Source organism: Bison bison, unplaced genomic scaffold (assembly GCF_000754665.1).
Source record: "Bison bison bison isolate TAMUID 2011002044 unplaced genomic scaffold, Bison_UMD1.0 scf7180017864375, whole genome shotgun sequence".
Taxonomy (NCBI): Eukaryota; Metazoa; Chordata; class Mammalia; order Artiodactyla; family Bovidae; genus Bison; species Bison bison.
In genome coordinates, this window is record NW_011494947.1 from 5,606,788 (window position 1) to 5,624,522 (window position 17,735).

General features: G+C 43.4%; 1 protein-coding gene across 1 annotated transcript in view; it reads right to left on the reverse strand.

Annotated features, from left to right (window-relative positions):
* Window positions 1-17,735, reverse strand: part of GARNL3 (GTPase activating Rap/RanGAP domain-like 3) — a 160,938-nt gene that overhangs the window by 105,970 nt on the left and 37,233 nt on the right. Inside the window, exon 3 of the mRNA XM_010856923.1 lies at window positions 8,920-8,989. Coding sequence (XP_010855225.1) covers window positions 8,920-8,989 — 70 coding nt within the window. The remainder of the gene's footprint in view (window positions 1-8,919; window positions 8,990-17,735) is intronic.

Below are 17,735 nucleotides of genomic sequence, written 5' to 3' on the forward strand. Positions count from 1 at the left end.
CCCACCCCAAACACCTTTGCATCCACCTGGAATCTCAGAAAGTGAAAGTGAAAGTGAAGTCACTCAGTCGTGTCCGCCTCTTTGCGACCCCTTGAACTGTAGCCTACCAGGCTTCTCAGTCCATAGGATTTTCCAGGCAAGAGTACTGGAGTGGGTTGCCATTGCCTTCCCGACCCAGGAATCAAACCTGAGTCTCCCGCATTGTAGGCAGACGCTTTACCCTCTGAATCTCAGAATGTGCCCTTATTTGCAAAGAGGGTCTTTGCAGATGTAATTAGATAAGTTAAAATGAGTTCATTGGATTAGGGTAGGACTTAAGTCCAATGGCTGGTGTCTCTCTCTCTTTTTTAAAATTAATTAATTTGGTTGCTCCAGGTCTTAGCTGTAGCATGTGAGATCTAGTTCCTTGACCAGAGACTGACCCATACCCACTGCATTGGGAGCTTGGAGTCTTAACCACTGGATCACCAGGGAAGTCCCAGCTGGTATCTTTATAAGAGAAAAGAGGGTGATGTAGACACAGAAATGCAGGCTAGGAGGCCATGTGATGCAGAGCAGAAACTAGAGTGATGCAGCTACAAGTTAAGGATGTCAGGGATTACTGGCAACCCCAGAAGCTGGAAGAGGCGAGGGACGATTTTTCCCTCAAACCTTCAGAGGGAGTGCAGCCCTGCCAACATCTTGACTTCAGACTCCTAGCCTCCAGAACTATGAGAGAATAAATTTCCGTTGTTTTAAGCCATTTTTGTGTTCATGCTAAGTCGCTTCAGTCGCGTCCGACTAAGGATCTTTGATCTTTGTTGCAGCAAGGAAACTCTTAGTTGAAGCGTGTAGGATCTAGTCCCCTGACCAGGGATCGAACCTGGGTCCCCTGCATTGAGAGTGGGAAGTCTTAACCACTGGACCACCAGGGAAGTCCTTTATTGTTCTTCTTTACTTAAAAACAAAGTAGTCTCTGGACTTCCCCGGATGTCAAATGATAAACTTGTAAGAAGTTCAGTCATTTTCACAATTGAAGATTGTGGGGAAAAAAAAGCACACTATTTGGCTCGTTCCAGATATGCCAAATCAGAGCCGGAATCTTAAATAAATTCCGCAAGTGATTTTTATGCACAGTAAGGGGTACTAGAGGCATCCCAGGTGGTGCAGGGGTAAACAATCTACCTGTCAATGAAGGAGACACAAGAGACAGCGTGGGTTTGAACCCTGGGTCAGAAAAATCCCCTGGGGGAGAAAATGGCAACCCACTCTAGTACTGTCTGGAGTCTTGTCTAGAGAATCCCATGGACAGAGGAGGCTGGTGGGCTACAGCCTATGCGGTCACAAAGAGTTGGATACAACTGAGCATGCACACATGATGATGACAACAAAGGGGCATTGGAGCACAGCTTGTAACAATGGGGACATCACAGAACTTTTAAATAAATACAACTTACTGTGCATACTTACTCTATGCTGTTGATTAAGGACAGAGATGGGTTTCCCAGGTGGTGCTAGTGGTAAAGAACCTACCTGCCAATGCAGGAGACGTAAGAGACATGGGTTTGATCCCTGAGGCAGGAAGATCCCCTAGAGGAGGGCATGGCAACCTAATCTGGTATTCTCGACTGGAGAATCCCATTGACAAAGGAGCCCGAGGGGATGAAGTTCATAGGGTCGTACAGAGTCGGACACGACTGAAGCAACTTAGCACGCACGCATCCAAGGGCAGAGATGTGTGCTCTAACAATCAACCCAATTTCCTTATAAAACAGCCTAGGCTCATAGGCTGAGAGATTAAGTACAGGGGCTCTTAGAGTCAGACAGATCTGGCTTAAGTGTTACCTCTACTAGCTGTGGGATCTCTCTGAGATCACCTGATAAATGGGAATCCATTCAATGTCCACCAACATTTCCTGAGCAGCCACAGTGTGTGATGAAATAAAAAACTGCCGATGGTCGTTTGGGAGAATAGGTAAATGAATCAAAAGTGTTTAGCTCATTGACTGGCACATAGTAAACATTCAATAAACAGCAAAACTAATAAACATAATAAAAGATTTCCAGTTCCATTCTAACACATAAACATGACTAAGGTCTCAAAGTTCTGCATTACTAAAAATGGTTGCAATAATTTTAGCCTGGAAAATGTTCAATGTAAGCATTACCAATCATCCACAAAGGCATTGAAATATCAAAAAGAGCACCATAGTTTCTAACCATGTTAACTCACTGATGCACGCATATGTGCAAAGTTGCTTCACACTCTTTGCAACCCCATGAACTGCAGCCCACCAGGCTCCTTTGTCCATGGTATTCTTGAGGCAAGAATACTGGAGTGGGTTGCCACATCCTCCTCCAGGGGATCTTCCTGACCAAGGGATTGAACCTGAGTCTCTTCTGTCTCCTACAGTGGCAGGCAGGTTCTTTACACTAGCACCACCTGGGAAGCCCCAGCTCATTGATAATTCCAAGATAAATGTTATGTCTTGCGGTACCTACATGAGTCAACCTGCTATCAAAGCCTTAGATATAAGCCAGTTAAATAGAGAACATCTGCCAAAATTATGATTCTAGTTGTAGAAGACAGAAGTCGTGATGTTTTGATGTTCCTAGGGGAGATATTCTGGAACCTTCACTCATTTCTCAATTTGGTGATACTACATAGAATATAATTCTCCCACAGAATGCCTCTGAAAACAAAAAGCCTACTCAACCCTGAATAGAGAACAAAACTGTGCTGTATTAGGGATGCTGGGCAGGCAGCTAAATCACTCATTAGCCAAGAATCATCTAAAACACAACAGTCCCACAGGCGTAATTCAAGTTCGTGCCTGAGCAAAAATACAAATGACTATATATTAGACTTCGAAAGTTGTCACACAGTCAAAACCTCAGATATTAAAATCTGCAGATGCCAATCAAGTTCATGACAAACCTTTCTTCTGGCTGTACTCAGTATAGCCAGGTATCCTTTGAGGCCACTCTGAGTTCAAAACAACAAAACCATGCTATCCTCATGGAGAGACATTTATACATTTCTTTCTGATATACCAGGGGAGCAGGCAGCTGGTCCAAATGCAGGCTTGACTCATTTGAGTGCAAGTTTAAAAAGGAATGGACAATATGCATGTGTGCTAAGTTGCCTCAGTCATGTCTGACTCTTTGTGACCCCATGGTCTGTAACCCACCAGTCTCCTCTGACCATGGGATTCTCCAGGCAAGAATACTGGAGTGGGTTGCCATGCCCTCCTCCAAGGGATCTTCCGGACCCAGGGATCAAACCTGAGTCTCTTACATCTCCTGCACTGGCAGGCTGGTTCTTTACCACTAGTGCCACCTGCGAAGCCCAATGGACAACATACCCTCCTCTTTTATCCTGGATTTGAAATTACCTGCAGATCGTGGCTTCCCTAGAATTACCCAGATGTGGGCTTATGTGAGGATCAGCAGCTGGGCTTGGAAAGGAGAGGCCCATATGGTGCCCATACCATTCATCATTTGTAACACATCAGTTTCTTACCCATTGAGTCAAAGGCCAAGAAAAGATCAATAAAAGCTACAAATAATCTTATGCTTTTCCTGACAGATTTCGATATGAAGTGATGAAGAATGGTCAATGGGGTAATAGCTGTGCCTTGCTTAGAATGCTGCCACGAGAGACCAGACTTTCAATTCATCAAGAAGAAAAACGGCAAACATTTCAGATGGAATGCACTGCAAACTGATGAGTCGAACTATATTGGGGAGGGGGGAAATCATAGAAGCTTGTTTTTCCTTTTCTTTCTTTATTTTTGATGGGTTAGGCTATTCTCTAATTCCAACCAAACTGAACCATTCATTCATTCAATTAATTTTTACTAAGTAACTAAAGCTAAGCACTGTGGTTGGTATGAGGGACACAGTGGTAAATCAAGAGCCTTAATTCCTGTTTTTAGAGGGTTTATAATTCATATCATTGTTTATGGAATTTAAAAAAGTGCCAGGGATAACAGTCCACCTGCAGAAGATGACATTTTAACCAGGTGCTTTTAGATGGAGCTTTTAAATCATCTGCTCTATGAGGAAATATTATAGACATATTGAAGCTCCCTTCTCAGCTCATGCTCTTTGAAACTGACTCTTCCCCATATCCTTTCCAAAGAGAATCTGCCCACAAACTTTGCTGAGGGGGTCTAGGAGGCCACATTTATACCACATGACACCCCCCCAAACCACCACCCTACCTTGAACTCAACTGTTTGAATCAGGGATAGATAACTGGACCTGCGGAACCAATCCATAGCATTCTTTTTGGAATTTGAAATTAGGGTCCAAGAATGAATAGACTACAGTGGACACAGGGACTGCAAGACTAGGGATAGGGTGGGGGACTAGAAATCAATTTAGTAATTTAAAAAAAACTGAATGAGAATTTAGTATATGCCAGGGCCTAGAAATCTCAAGAAAGACACAGTTTCCACCCTCCCCTCTAGTGGATGAGAGGATAGTTAGTAAACAAATATTGATTGTGATAAACACCATTAAGTAAATAAAGAGGATGCTGAGTTAGAGACCTCCATAATGAGGAGGATGACTTCAGCGAGGGTGATCGGGGAGGCCTCCCTGAGAAGATGGCATTTAAGCTGAGATCAGCGGTGAGCAATGCTGGGAAAGCCCATTCCAGGAAGAGGGAAGAGCACATGCAAAGGACAGGTAGGAACTCTAATTGTTCTAGAGAGGAAAATCAGACCACCGAAGCACAGTGAGTGAGCAGCTCGTGGGAAGGTGGGAGAGGAAGGCAGAACAGGGACCATGAAGGATCTCTTTGGGCTTTGTAAAGGGTCTGGGCTTGCACTGCAATGGGCCACAGAAGAGATTTATGAAAGAAAAGATACTATGTTGTCAACATTTTAAAACATCTCTTGAGCACATACCTGTATACCAATGTTGACAGTAACATTATTCATAAGAGCTAAAAAGTGGAAACAACCCAAGAATTCATCAATAGGGGAATGGAAAAACAAAATGTGGTATATATACACGATGGAATATTATTCAGCCAGAAAAAGGAACGGAATTCTGATATATGTGACAACATGGATAAACCCTGAAAATATTGAAATAAATCAGACAAAAAAGGGCAAAAGGTGTATAATCCCACATAGAATAGGCAAATTCATTGAGACAGAAGATAAAACAGAGGTTGCAAGGGAGCAGGGGGAATGGGAAGTCATTGTTTAATGGATACAGTGTCTATCTGGAATGATGAGAAATGTTCTGAAAGTAGATAGTACTGATGGTTGCATAACCCGGCAAATATACATAATGGGCCTGAATTGTACACTTAAAAATGGTAAATTATATTTTGTGAATATTTCACCATGATAAAAAGAAGTATTAAAAAAAACAAACAAACACTGCTGCTGGGAGAAAATGGACTGGAGAGAGGCAACTGTGCTGTCACGGAAGCTGGTGTGCAGAGAGGAGACTGGTACTGACATGCAGAGCAAAGTGAAGCTGAGAAACCACAGGGGCCGAGAGAAACGAGAAGAGCTGCTTGATGGCTTCCCAGTCACATGCGGCCCAGCTGTGCTTCCTGCAGTGCATTCCGGCGAGATTCTCCCACACCCGTTCTGCGAATTACGTTATACTGGATCTGGACTGAGTGGATCTCCATCCCTTGCAAGGAAACCATCCCTGATTCAGGCAGGGAACACAGCTAAGATGCAGCCTGGAGACTCAAAATTTGAGGCCGCTGGATTCTAAAGCCAGACTACCTCCAGCTCCAGGAGAGCAGAGCAGTTGGCTTTTTCCTCCCCGCTCAGTGTCAGGCACCATGCCTGCCCCATGGTGGGAGCCTTCGACCCACAGCTGTTGAATTAGGGCTGAGAAACTCACCTGTGAGTCTGTAGAGTAGGTGTCTGAGCGCCATGGTCTCTCACCAAATGTATACTCAACTGAAACCTAGGGAACCAAGCCCCTGCATCCCCCTCATTGCTGATTTGAATGGTCAATTTCACTCTTCACAAGGACTTCTATCTAATTTACTGAACATCAGAAGAAGTTTATGCTAAAATTTCAATTTTACAGAATCCCAAGGACCCCTCTACAAACACCCAAGATTGACTGGGTTCCCAACAATATTCATCAAATCAAGTGTAAGAAAAATTGAACTGGCTTTCTCACGAACATAGGACACATAATATGGTTTTTAATTTGATAATACTCTGTGTTCATAGATGGGAGAAAACATCTCCTTCCTTAAAACACTGGAGTCAGAATCTCAAGAGATCCTCACACGGCAAAACTGGAACTTGCTCACTGCATCATTCCCAACCCTTGCAACCTCTATTGTTGTTCAGTCACTCAGTCATATCTGACTGTCTGTGACCCCATGGACCGCAGAACCCCAGGCCTCCTGCCCCTCAACCATCTCCTGAAGTTTTGCAACCTCTAGTACACGTCATTTCCAACTTGGGAAAACTAGAAATGACCTGATTTTACATAGGGAGGAAAATGGTTCCACAGATCATTGTTGATCACCTTACTGGTCTATCTATCACACATGGATTAAAATGGTAACTATATAACAAGAAGATACTTATAAAACACAGTTAAATGAAAAAGGAGGCATGCAAGAGTAAATATATAATTTGATTACAACCATGTAGAAATAGCACTTATAGCTATACAATTTGGAAGGTATCAAAGGCAGGTGAAAATACTTGCTGCAAGGTGGTGAAATTATACATAGAATTTTTAAATGCATTTAAAATTTACTTTAAAATATTTAAAAAGTCAGTTATAAACACACACACACACACACACAAACTGAGCTGGTCAATGAGCTGCCTCATCAAGCTGGGGATAACTGATGACCAGTTGGGGATTCTGTAAAGCAGGGTTTTTCCAAGGGTGGTTCTGGCAACAGTGGCATCAACATTACCTGGGAACTTGAGTTAATCCCGACTCACTGTATTTGAAACTCTGGGGATGGGGTCCAGCAATTTGTTTTAATAAGTTCACCAGGTGATTCTGATGCCTGTTCAAGCTTGAAAGCACTTCTCTCATGTATGTTCCCAGTCTGATATTCTGTGATTTCCACAAGTCTATAAAGGGTCCATCCTACACACCTATGTTGTCTCCCCCAAACACCACTCTCACTATTTATAAGCGCTCCATACTACTTACTAGATCAGGTTCAAAGTCTTCACCTGAGAGTCAACATCCTACTTGTGCTATCAAATTTCATCTTTCCTACTTTGGGTAGTTAACAGGGACTGTGCTTCTGTGCATCACCTCATACAGTCCTCCTGACAATCCTATAAAATAGATAATACTAATAAACCCCATTTCATAGATGAGAAAACTGAGGCCAGTCATACAACTAGTAAGTGCTGGAACAAGAATGACTTCCAAGCACAAACTCTTAGGCACCACTGAGGTTCAGTGATGTTTACAGAGATAATAAGTAAGGGAACTGGTATATGAAGCCAGGCCTGTCTGATTTCAAAGCCTACCTGCTGTGTAACCACTGAGCTCTTTAGCCCTATACTCGCTGCTGGGCAGGACCATGTGCTCATTGCCCTTCAAATCATCGTTGCCAAGAATCATGCTGTTTGCAAATATCCTCTATCTTCCTTGTCGCCAACTCACATCCCACAGCCTCCAGAAGGCCTTCCAGGCTGCTTCCCCGAGATGCCTAGCCAGAAGGGGTTGCTCCCTCCTTCTCCAACCCCCACCAGGCCCTGTCTGTGCACTTCTCACAATATTTACCAATTCTGAATTAGTTATGCACACGCTTCTTCAGTAGAGGTGGTGTTGGCATGGTATCACCAGTGACTGACATAGAACACACACTAACCAAGTCAACCAGGGTGTCTTTTATGTGACTAAATTCATTCTTTAGATATATTATGTATCTTATCTGCCCAGCAGGAGGACAGTAGGAGCCTTAAAAACAAGGACCTAATCTTTTACTTAATGCATATTTCCAAGAATATACCTGGGCCAGGTACACAGTCAAATCTGTAATATATAGTTGAATTCAAGTAGAATGCTACTTGTACATGATTCCGGTACATAAATTTTTCTACTTTTTAAACCTGTAATTAATGTAGCTTATATTAATACTTTACAAATGGATCCCATCAACTCAGTTTTTGTAAATAGACAGAAATAATAAATTTAATGTTTTTAATAGTTAAATATTAACCAAGAGAATTTTATGAGCATATTTTCCTAAAAATTAGTTCAAATTTCCATGTAACTGGGGAAAAAACTCACAATTCTGTCTTTTAAAAAACTGAGGCTATGATAAAAAAAAAATGAGGCTATGATATATCTTCACTATTCCTCTTTTAAAATGAAAGCATACCCTTTTTAAAAAATCATAACACAAACCCCAATCTCTCTCATTAAGAAAAATATGAATATTTTCAATCCAGATATCTATTACCTACACAGACATTTATCTAGTCCAACACATATACTTGTAACAGGGGGGAAAAAAAGAGCTCGCAGATATTCTAACTCCTATCACATATCCAGAGATGAAGGGTACAGAAAAATTGGAATATGTATTATAATAATATTTAAACCTCAAAAACTAGATTTAGAAACTTTTAGGAACAAGATAACATAAAAGCTAAATGCTACCTTTCCTAATACATAAATCATTTTATTTAATTACATAACACCATGAACAGGGAAAAATACCAAGCCACAACATATTTTTAACACACTGAAAGGCACAGATTAAAAGTACGTAACAGTAAAAACACAACAGATAAAGATGATCGATATTACAGCCTTTCAATAGTCATTCATTCCCATCCAGCCCTTATACTGTACCCACATGGTCTAACGGTAAATATACAACAAAAGATCTGAAGAGCTTGGCGATCCTCTCTAAATCGAAATCAATGTACTACCACTGAACAGACAGTGTAAACTTACCAGCTCCACAGATCCATAATGTTTCCTACTGAAATCCCCACGTCTACAGCCTAGGTCTTCCGAGACAGAGCTGGAACAAAAATGCTTCATCAGTATTATACATAGCGATCTGGCCACAAACCTTCTGCAAAAATCCACTACCATTTGCAAAAAGGGCTGCTATGGAACAGGCTTGCCCAGCTCCTCACTGCAGGGGAGCCTCCTTGCAACAGACACAGTCCTCAGCAGCCATTGCAGAGCCCGGCTTTCATGGAGCCCTCAGTAAGAAGAAAAACACCCGAGTCATCCTTGGAGGTATAGGCAATGATTGAATTAAATATTTAGTCATTTGGAATCGATTGACATTTCCCAGGCTACTGGTGGTTTATAATTTCATTTCTGTATAACCAGAGGGGAGAGAAACCCTGCAGTAAACTTGAGGCAAGAGACAAAGCTTGCAATTATCTTTCGTTTAAAGAGAGCCTCTTTGTCCCAAATATTCTGCATAAAAATAACCAGCATTATGGGATGCTATCTAGGAGACATAAACTTTAAATAGGAGAAAAAAAAAAACTTCAAAATTCTGGTAGGCCCCACCCCCCTCCCCTTTATGACAACATCACAATATGGAAAAAAGACTAGGACTAACAGAAAAATCTCAAAATCTAACTTCCAATTATATTTAGCTTTTTTTGATGTGGCAGTAGCTAATACTTTCCTACCCCCTCCCCTTAAGAAATGCTTAAATCAGATAAGAAAAATCACATGCGTCTTTGAGGAAAAACAATTAAAACCAGGGCAAAATTGTTACTGCATTTGCATCTTGAATGCACAGTTACACACTCAAAAGACACATATCTTATTGAATAGTTGGTACAGAGAGGGCCCTGAGCAGTACTCATGAAACCACCAGAGATCCACAAATACAAACAGTTTTATAAGTTCTGTTCTAATATGTCATGCAAATAACTCTAATAAAACAGAAAATAAAATTTCCCAGGAATGACACATTTAATATATCCCAAATATTTGGGAATTAACATGCATAGAAAGGTGCATTTAGTACCTTTTCACCCTTCCTTAAAAGGTAGGCTACATTTTCTAAATTACAGCCCTTCTGGCATGTTCAGAAAGAGACTGACTCTGATGCTTCACGGCCACAGAACTGACTGTCTGCCAGGACACTGTTTGATAGGCTCCAAGAAGGACAGCATGAGAGAAATGAGATTAGAGAGTCTAATGGTATTCCGCTTCCTCCATTTCACGGGGATGGCTGAGTTCATCGTATAGGAGAGATTTAACCTTTTGTAGTCCTCACTGCCTTAGAAGAAACCGTGCAACAAATTAATGAAGGCAGCTTGGAAGGGTGTCCTAGATACTTACCTAAGCTACCTTCCTGCTGCTAGTGACATGACTTTCTACTGAAAAATCTCTGAAAGAGATGTAAAAGCTTCCCTCCATGGCCAGCTCCAAGGTTAGCTATGTCCTCTACGCCCATTTTCTTGGCCCTTTTTGAAAACCCTCCTGGAGAATATTGCTGTTGCCTTACATAACAGTTTCAAGATCCTTCTCTAGCAGCCCTGAGTTACCAAGAGCAAGTGGGTTCCTGCAAGGGGTGCATCCATGCTCTTGAACAGGGGTTGGGCACAGAGCTGATGCTCAATGGTGGCTGACTGAGAGCTGTCTGCCTGGACCTCAGCCAACACCTTCAGTTAAGTCGGGCCCGTGACTCAGTCATCAACAGAAGCAGCAGCAGCGGTTTCTAACCCAAATGGCCAAAAACATGAAGAGAGCAGGGATGTGGGGATCTGGGCCCCTCCCTGTGCCGCCCTCAGAACCACAGAGGGGGTTCCGAGACAGTGCCAGCTTCCTAACTTTGCCAATGCCAACAGCCAGAAACACACAGAAAACAGGGTGATGACCCTACATCTGGAGCAACCGCCTCCTTAGAAGCCTCACTGAGGGCAGACGATGTCCTAGGAAAACAACCGAGAGAGATAAACAGAATATCTGCTGTGGGCTTCCCTTTTCCCCTTCTAATTACATTTCGTCCAGTACACCGCAGAGAGGGTGCTTGCTGATGACAGGGCCACGCACAACTGTAAGGGAGGCATTTCTAGGGCTACAGGAGGCACTCAAACCAGCCGTAGTAGAAAACCCACTCTCTTCCCCAACTCCCTGGCCCCTTGGCATCCAGCACAAGGGTTGTGTTTAGGAGGATCACCCAGAGCTCTAAGAGGAGCTTGGTTCTCCTCCAGGTCCCCAGAGTCTGGCCCATTGCTAGGCACAGAATGGACACGCAGTAAACGTTTGTTGTTTACTCGCACATCTTTCGGATCTCACTAGCTGTTGCCTGATAGGGCCCCTAGTGATCACTGAGGCAGGCCACCTATTGACTTTCTCCCTGATAAGCCCCTGGATGTCACTCCATCAGTCCAGACAGTCCTGACCCAAGAGGCAGATATGGCCACATGCACACCAAAACCTCCTTCCTTTCCTCTGGGACTTGTCACTGGACTTCATCTCCTAGCCCCTCTTTCAGGGAGTGTGACCATGTGACTGATTTCTGGCCAAGAGAATACAGACCCAAGTGATATGCCATGGGCTCCCATGGGAAGCCTGCCTGCCTTCCCCGTGGCCAGCAAGAGAGGACCACAAGGACCCATAGGAAGGCAGAGGTTCGAGAGGGAAAAAAGCCAGGTCTCTGAATGACCAAATGGAAGGTCATGCCTCCAAGAACATCTGTATTAGAATGTGATGTGAGCAAGAAATAAACATTTAGTTGTGTTCATCACACACATTTTGGGGTTTACCTGGTGAAGCCTCTGTGCTACCTGGACTAGTAGAGAAGTTGGTATCTTGCACTGGGGTGCTACCATGGCAACAACCTAAAATATGTGGTGCAGGCTTCACGGGCAGGCAGCAGCCAGGGAGGAAATGGTCTCAGAGCCTAGAGAAATGGAGATCTCGGTTACACAGTAGCAAACTAGGTGATAAAACTCACACCTACAATAACTGAGGCGGTGGATCTGTGCCTTCTGAGCCTGCACCCTAAGGAATGTGGCTGGACAGGTCAGAGTGAGGCCATGGGCTGGCTCCTACTGACTGACCTTAGCAAGGCTTTTTACAAGGAAGAGATGAGCCCAGGTTAGAAGTGGATGGATTTCAAGCAAAGATAGAAGGGACTAGAGAAAGTCTTGAGACCAAGGGCCTCACAGCCTTGAGAAATTGCTGTTTCAGGACCCCACGCAATGAGAATTCTGGCCAGTAAAGTATGGGTAGAAATGCGGGGCACCTCTTCCAGACCAGGCCCATACAGGTGTCCCATGGATAATCCTGGCTCTCTTTCCTCGTCCACTGGCTCTGAGGATGGCTGTGAGAGCCAGGAAGGATGAAGCTACACTATGAAGGAGCCCAGGTCCCTAAACGAAGAACACAGAAGAACCCAAGTAGGCAGACTCTCACTGGGCTGTGAGATGAGAGGACAGAACTTGTACTGCTTTAAGTCACAAAGATTCAAGGTTTATCTGTTACAACAGGTGATTTTATCTTCATAGATATAGCTCTCCACAGGCAACAGAAAGTACTGTAAGAATAAGCCCCACAGAATGCATACTGATAGAGCCATTATGGAGAACAGCAGGGAGATTCCTTAAAAAACTAGGAATAAATCTACCATATGACCCAGAAATCCCTCTAATGGACATATATCCTGAGAAAGCTACAATACTACAAGACACATTTACCCCAGTGTTCACTGTAGCACTATTTACAATAGCCAGGACATGGAAGCAACCTAGATGTCCATCTACAAATGAATGGATAAAGAAGGTATGGTACATATATACAATGGAATATTACTCAGCCATTAAAAGGAATGAATTTGAGTCAGTTCTAGTGAAGTGGATGAACCCAGAACATGTTATTCAGAGTGAAGTAAGTCAGAAAGAGAAAAATAAATATCATATATTAATGCATATATATGGAATCTAGAAAAATGGTACTGATGAACCTTTTTGTAGGGAAGATATGGTGATACAGAGACGCAGATGTACAGAATGGACTTGTGGACAAGTGGGGGGAGGAGAAAGTGGGACGAACGGTGAAAGTAGCATCAACATATATACACTATCCTGTGTAAAACAGATTGCTGGTAAGAAGTTGCAATATAATGCAGGGGCCCAGCCTGGCACTCTGTGATGACCTAGAGGAGTGGGATGGGGGACGGGAGGGAGGCTTAAGAGAGAGGGGATATATGTATAATTATGGCTGATTTGCACTGTCATATGGCAGAAACCAACACAACACTGTAAAGCAATTTTCCTCCAATTAAGAAGAAAAGAAGTCCCACAAAAAAGGGGTCATCAGAGGGCTGGTGGGCCAGGACAACTACTGAGGTCAGCACACTGTGGCCTCCCCTGCTGAACACTAAGCTTTACTGAGATGCAGCCACACCCTCTGGTGACAGGCTGTCTGTGGTTGTTTCCATGGTTCAGTAGCAGAGCTGAGAACTTGCAACAGAGACCTGCAGGGCCTGCAAAGCCCAAATCATTTATGCTCTGGCCCTTCCCAGAAAGTTTGCCCAACCCCTGCCCATAGATGCACGAATCCCTTTTGCTGGTATCAGCTCTACCCATAAACTGTGATTAGGATGCCAATGAAAATAGCAGTGTTTATTAGAGTCCATCAGAATCCCTGGGGGAGCTTTCTAGAAATGCAGATTCCCTGGCCCTTTTCCCAGAGGCTGTGATTCAGCCTGACTGAGATTTTAATAAGCCGTGGTGGTGATGCAGGTGGTTCACAGACAGTGTTTTGAAAAATACTGCTTTTCCAGATGACTCTGGAATCCCTGGGAAACCTGTTAGCCATTCTGTGGCATTTTTATAAGGAAGGACAAGGCCTTGATCAAGTTTTCCCTGAATAGGAGGAGATGTCACATAGTGCCTCAGGGCAAGGGCCTCAGTCACAGACAGGGGTTCTTAAGCCCCCTGGGCATTAGTTCCCATGTGTATAAAATGTGGCTGATCATATCAGTTATTTAACAGGGTTATACAGAATAAACTAAAAAGAGCAGATAAAAGTTTATTCTACGCATAATATCTATTACATGAAAACTACTCAATAAATGTTAGCTATTATTATTGCTCTTTTTATTAGTATGAATTCTTCTCTGGTTGTTAGAGAGTCCTGGAAAGTGGCTGCAGCCTACATGATTACTATTAATAACTTTTAAAGAACTTAAAACAAGATGCCTGTTTTTTCCCCGCTGTGGTAAAACGCGAGATCTGGGGCCAAGCAGCCCCCTAGGGCAGAGCTTAGGGCAGCATCACAGCCCAGCAGACCATCCCCTTCCTGAAAGTGTTGGCCTAGCAGTGCGACCTCACCTAGAAAATCCTTGGGCCTGAGAGCAGGTCACCAGAACAGGCAGGTGCAAAAAAGAACCAGTGGGTTCAAGTTCCTCATAGACAAGGTGGTCTGGCTCTAAATAGAAATTCTGTTTTAGCAAATTAACGTGTGAGGATGCCGGATCACGCTTTGCAAGCATGATTTGCAAGCATGTTACGTCTCTAAAGAAGGCCTGGGATGAGAGCAAAGATTTCCAGCCCCACACAGAGGCTAGAGAAATGACCATTATGTAAATCAGGATCCCAGAAAGCAGGACAATCCCCTGCAAAGAGTAGATGTTATGGAAACTGAAAAAGGCAGGGTGGGGAAAGGAAGCTGAAACTCAGCGATATAGTTCCTTACTCAAGTGGCCCGGAGATTAGTGACTGACCCTAACAACTGGCCAGACCCCACTAATCCAGGCCTCAGTCATCTCCAGCCCTGCTGGCAGAGTTAAAGCCAACAGAAGAATGAGATTCTTCCTGGATCAGCTGAAAGAAATAGTGAAAAGCAACAGGCTTACTAACAGCAGAGCTCAATGTCAAGAGTGCCAGGGCACCACCTCCACCCCCTTGATAAACAGATAGTAATAGACAGATGGAAGGGATCCCCCTATTTGAGGGACAGAGGAGCTGAAAAATGTGCCAGCTGACAGACTGAGGCTTAGAGGGAAAGCAGGGCCTCCTAACAACAGGTACTAGAATAGCTTATTGCACATAAGGGAGCAGTTGTCTCTCCTTCTGGAGATAATGACACAAAAAAGCAGAGCTGCAATTATACATTAACTTCTAATGATGAAATGGAAGAATCTCATCCTCTTTTGAAAAGATTTCAGACACCAGGAAGTAGGAAGTAAGCAAGAGGATTTCTGGAATGTTAGGGTCTCAGAAAAATCTAAGCCCCTGGATTCTTGCTCCAGACAGCATCCTGTCCCTCCACTGAGGTTCTGGGTTCCCAGCATCACATACTCCTGATCTTAAGTTTAACATCCATTAGCAAACTCCACCAATCATAAAGTGGTCAGACATGCCTGGATCTGAATGTCAGCTCCATGGCACAACAGCTCTGTAGCCCCTGGCAAGTTACTTATCCTCTCTGAGCCTGTTTCCTCATCTGTAATATGGGCTTAAAATAATCTGTTTCTGTGGGAGGATTAAAAGATATCATAAGGTGCTTAGCACATCTGACACATAAATAAAAGCTAGCTATTCTAACTGTCAGGGACCTTACCTACCTTGGTCATGACCATGCCCCATGTGCCTGGTTCAGAGCAGGCTGCTCCATGAATACTTGTTGCATTAATGAGTTATGAATTAATGATAGCCTCTTAGGGCTTCCCTGGTGGCTCAGATGGTAAAGAATCCGCCTGCAACATGGGAAACCTGGGTTTGATGCCTGGGTTGGGAAGATCCCTTGGAGAAGGGAACAGTTACCCATTCCGGTATTCTGGCCTAGAGAATTCCATGGACAGAAGAGCCTGGCGGGCTACAATCCACAGGGTGACGAAGACTCGGACTGAGTGACTTTCACTTCACTTCTGCTGGTTTTTGCTCTTGCTGAATGCAGATGGGTTCCTGCCCCCTTCCCCCTTTCCCTCTTCCACCATCCATCTGCCATTGGATATTCTGACATTTCTTTCGGTATATTTGATGCTACTTCCACCATTATTCAGCCATCTTTCTCACTTTAATCTTCATTTCTGTAATATTGTGAAATGCATTCCTCCTACAGTATTTCTGTGCCCACTAAGTTTCTGGACACAGACAGGTGTCCCCAGAACTTACTGGATTCTCTGCTATTACTAAAGTCTTGTGGTAATTCACTGCAAGTTTCCTTTCAATAATGACCTCTACCAGTGTCCTTAGAGTTCTAACTAAAAAACAGCAACCACACCAAACACTGGCGAAGACACAGAGCAACCAGACCACTCATAAACTCTGGGTAGAAATGTGCAAGGTAAGCCAAGCCTCTCTGAAAACCAGTTAGCAGTTTCTTATAAGATTAAACATGCAGTTACCATATGACCCAGCATTTGCACTCTTGGGCATTTATCCCAGAGAAATGAAAATATATATTTAAAATACCTATACACAAATGTTTACAGCAGCTTTATTCATGATAGCCCTAAACTGGAAAAAGCCTGGAAATCCTTGGAAGGGCCAATGGATAAAGCACCTGTGGTGCATGCACACACTGGAATGTCCCTCAGCCCAGAGAGGAACACAACACTGACAGATGCAGCAGCTTGGACAAGGTCCAGGAAGTCGTGCGGAGTGGAAAGGGCCAACGCTAAAAGGTTACATACTGCTGTGATTCCATCACACAACATTCTTGAGGTGACATTCTCAAAAATTATAGAGGAGGGAGGTGGCTTATAAAAAGGTATGTGGTGATGGAGCCATTCTGTGTCTGTCATCTGTGATGATAAATAAATGAACCTACCCAAGACAAAATTGCATTTGACGCCAGGGAAATCTAAGGCCAGCAGATTGTATCAGTGACAATTTTCTGGTTGTGACTGATCCTGCACTAATGTTATTATGCCAGATGTTACCACTGGGGGAAACTGGGGAAAGGATACCTGGAATCTCTCTGTGTTTTTCTGACAACTACGTTATAAGAATCTATGACGCTCTCAAAATAAAAAGGTTAAGTTTAAAAACACGTGTATCTGAGTTGAAATTCTTTCACTCATCCCATAAACAGTTCCTGAGCACCTAAGCAGAAATAGATGCCTTTCTAGAACTCTCTTGCTTTTTCCATGATCCAGCGGATGTTGGCAATTTGATCTCTGGTTCCTCTGCCTTTTCTAAAACCAGCTTGAACATCAGGAAGTTCATGGTTCACATATTGCTGAAGCCTGGCTTGGAGAATTTTGAGCGTTACTTTACTAGCGTGTGAGATGAGTGCAATTGTGCGGTAGTTTGAGCATTCTTTGGCATTGCCTTTCTTTGGGATTGGAATGAAAACTGACCTTTTCCAGTCCTGTGGCCACTGCTGAGTTTTCCAAATTTGCTGGCATATTGAGTGCAGCACTTTCACAGCATCATCTTTCAGGATTTGGAATAGCTCAACTGGAATTCTATCACCTCCACTAGCTTTGTTGGTAGTGATGCTTTCAAAGGCCCACTTGACTTCACATTCCAGGATGTCTGGCTCTAGGTCAGTGATCACACCTTCGATGGGAATACCAGACCACCTGATCTGCCTCTTGAGAAATTTGTATGCAGGTCAGGAAGCAACAGTTAGAACTGGACATGGAACAACAGACTGGTTCCAAATAGGAAAAGGAGTTCGTCAAGGCTGTATATTGTCACCCTGTTTATTTAACTTCTATGCAGAGTACATCATGAGAAACGCTGGACTGGAAGAAACACAAGCTGGAATCAAGATTGCTGGGAGAAATATCAATAACCTCAGATATGCAGATGACACCACCCTTATGGCAGAAA